Below are 3,171 nucleotides of genomic sequence, written 5' to 3' on the forward strand. Positions count from 1 at the left end.
AATAATAATAATAACAATAATAATAATAATCATAATACATATTATTAATATACATGTCGGGTCTGCCGGTCCAAACAGCACGTCGGCCCACCAGGCAAATGCCCGGTAGGCCCGATTACCAGTCCATGCCTGCATGAATCTTTACTTCCTGCGTACGTGATCATTACTGATTAATGATAGTTAATAATTATAGAAATAATAATTATAGAAAAGAGAGGCCTTTTTACTTAGCGACAAATAAGACTCAAATATCATTAATTCTCCAAGAGTTTATTATCTGGTTTCAGGCAGAGTCTCTTTAAACTCAAAATACTGCAGCTTCAACCTCTTCAACCACAGATCAGCTCCAGTATTCTTCATCAGTAGTCATCATTGACAGTGTAATCCTCAAAGTCGGTGTAGTCAGTGTAATCCTCACCAACGGTGAGGTCACTGTAATCCTCAAAGCCAGCCTGGTCAGGGTAATCCTCACCGACGGTGAGGTCACTGTAATCCTCAAAGCCAGCCTGGTCAGGGTAATCCTCACCGATGGTGAGGTCACTGTAATCCTCAAAGCCAGCCTGGTCAGTGTAATCCTCACCGACGGTGAGGTCACTGTAATCGTCACAGCCAGCCTGGTCAGTGCAATCGTCACCGACGGTGAGGTCACTGTAATCCTCAAAGTCGGTCTGGTCAATGTGATCCTCAAAGTCGGTCGGGTCAGTGTAATCCTCATGGTCACTGTAATCCTCAAAGTCGATCGGGTCAGTGTAATCCTCATGGTCACTGTAATCCTCAAAGTCGATCGGGTCAGTGTAATCCTCATGGTCACTGTAATCCTCAAAGTCGATCGGGTCAGTGTAATCCTCATGGTCACTGTAATCCTCAAAGTCGATCGGGTCAGTGTAATCCTCATGGTCATTATAATCATCATAGTCAGTGTAATCCTCATCGTCAGGATACTCCACCGTTTCCCCCCAATTCCTGCAGAGAGAAGAAGAATGAACAGAGGAGATCAGTGAGTTTTTCCAGCTTCTCTCCTTCAGCTTGCAGCACATCCAGGATGAAGAGCAGCAGGGAATTTAGTCCTGTTCAGAGCAGCTGGATTCACTCCAACCATCTACTTACAGTGTCAGTTTGTAGTCTGAACTCTCTACAAGATCCTGCAGCTGCTGAACATCAGACTGCTTCAGGTTGTTGTTCATTAAGTCCAGGTGTTCCAGATGTGAGGGGTTTGACTTCAGAGCTGAGACCAGAGAAGCACAGCTGATCTCTGACAAACCACAGCTCCTTAATCTGGACACAGAACAGAAGGATGTGAGCTGATCCATAAGGATGCAGGTTAGAACAGTCCAACAGAACCCGTTAAATATTTCTCAATATCAATGTCAGCAAGCTGCTGCATCAATGAAGACCTGCTGAGTTTAACAGGAAGAAGGAGAAATCACACACAAGAGGCAGCCTAGAGCAATGTGTTCTACTAACTGGGCTTTCCTCAAAGCAGACAGAAACCCAAACAGGACACCAACAGGTAGGCTGCTCAGTGGTGCAGTGGGTAGCACTGCTGCCTTGCATCAAGAAGATTCTGGGTTCAATTCCCAGCCTGGAGTCTTTCTGCATGGAGTTTGCATGTTCTCCCTGAGCATCCGTGGGTTCTGTCTGGGTACTCCGGCTTCCTCCCACAGTCCAAAAACATGACCGTCAGGTTAACGGCTTCTCTAAATTCTCCTTAGGTTTGAGAGTGTGTGTGAATGGTTGTTTGTTCTTTTCCAGTCCATCGCAGGGCAACACAGAATGTTGCCCTGAGATGGAGTGGTGACCTCCAGGGTGGACCCTGCCTCTCGCCTGTAGACAGCTGGAGACAGGCACCAGCACCCCTCAAGACCCCACTCGGGACAAGCGTGTCAGATAATGGATGGACACCAACAGAACCAAATCCCAGAACCAGACCAGTTTTCACTCCATCTGTTGGTGAGTTTCAGAAAAACTGATGCCTTTATATTCTAAACATGACATCTCAGTAGCTTCAAAGCCCAAAACACATTGCAGCAAAGACTGGGTACCCCGGTACCAAAGGAGGAAGATTGGTTATTCTGTTAGGCTCCAGGATAGCTGGGACCAGTTTTACTCTGGGAAACCAAAGCAGCCACTGGCCGAAGTGATAAGCCAGCACAAAAGAGCACCATCTTCAGGAGAAGACCGCCACCTTACTCCCCTGAGAACATCCAAGAGCAGGACATAGAAACTGTGGAGAGTTTCAAATACCTGGGTGTTCACGTCAATTATAAACTGGACTGGACTCACAACACTGACGCTCTGTATAAAAAGGGCCAAGCCGCCTCCACCTCCTGAGGAGGCTGAGGGCCTTTGGAGTGAGCAGGCCCCTCCTTAAAACCTTTTATGACTCTGTGGTGGCTTCAGCCCGCCTCAGCTGAGCAGCTCCTTTAGTCAGAGACTTAGACACCCTGTCTGTAAGAAAGGAGCGCTACCGCAGGTCATTCATTCTTGCTGCCACCAGACTCTATAATAATGCACTATAACCACAATAACTCCTGTAAAAACCACTGTGCAGCTATATTATAGTTTTTTTTATTATTGACTGTGCAATATTCTGTGCAATATGCTGAATGTGCAATATATGTGAATAGAATAGTCATACCACTACCTCACTGTTACTCCTCACCTACTACACTTCAATGTAAAAGTCAATCCACCTGTATATAAGCCATCCGGATTGTACATATGTCACCTCAAGCCTCTGTGCTACTCCCTTGTATTTTTATTTGTTTTTATTTTTATTTCTTATTTCTATTTTGTTTTTCATTGTGTGTGATACATGTACACTTGCACCTTAATCCTTATTTATCATGATATACTGGATATATATTGTTTATTCTTAATGCACCTTTTTCCTCCTTGTTTGCACCTTCTTTAATTAATATGCCAATATGTGACCAGTGAATTTCTCTGCTGTGAGATCAATAAAGCTCATCTAATCTAAGCTAATACCAGCCCTAAGTTACTTGGAGATGTACACTCACCGGCCACTTTATTAGGTACCCCATGCTAGTAACGGGTTGGACCCCCTTTTGCCTTCAGAACTGCCTCAATTCTTCGTGGCATAGATTCAACAAGGTGCTGGAAGCATTCCTCAGGGAGTTTAGTCCATATTGACATGATGGCATCACACAG

At 45.0% G+C, this 3,171-nt stretch overlaps 1 protein-coding gene across 1 annotated transcript in view; it reads right to left on the bottom strand.

The window, feature by feature from the left end:
- Positions 1 to 359: 359 nt before the first annotated feature.
- The window catches only part of LOC107103810 (NACHT, LRR and PYD domains-containing protein 3-like), a 24,638-nt gene continuing 21,826 nt past the window's right edge, over positions 360 to 3,171 (bottom strand). The window contains exons 7-8 of the mRNA XM_015403640.1: positions 1,108 to 1,275; positions 360 to 963 (exon numbers count right to left, since the gene is read on the bottom strand). Coding sequence (XP_015259126.1) covers positions 360 to 963; positions 1,108 to 1,275 — 772 coding nt within the window. The remainder of the gene's footprint in view (positions 964 to 1,107; positions 1,276 to 3,171) is intronic.

The sequence above is a fragment of the Cyprinodon variegatus genome, unplaced genomic scaffold, assembly GCF_000732505.1.
Source record: "Cyprinodon variegatus isolate N-32 unplaced genomic scaffold, C_variegatus-1.0 Scaffold1533, whole genome shotgun sequence".
Taxonomy (NCBI): Eukaryota; Metazoa; Chordata; class Actinopteri; order Cyprinodontiformes; family Cyprinodontidae; genus Cyprinodon; species Cyprinodon variegatus.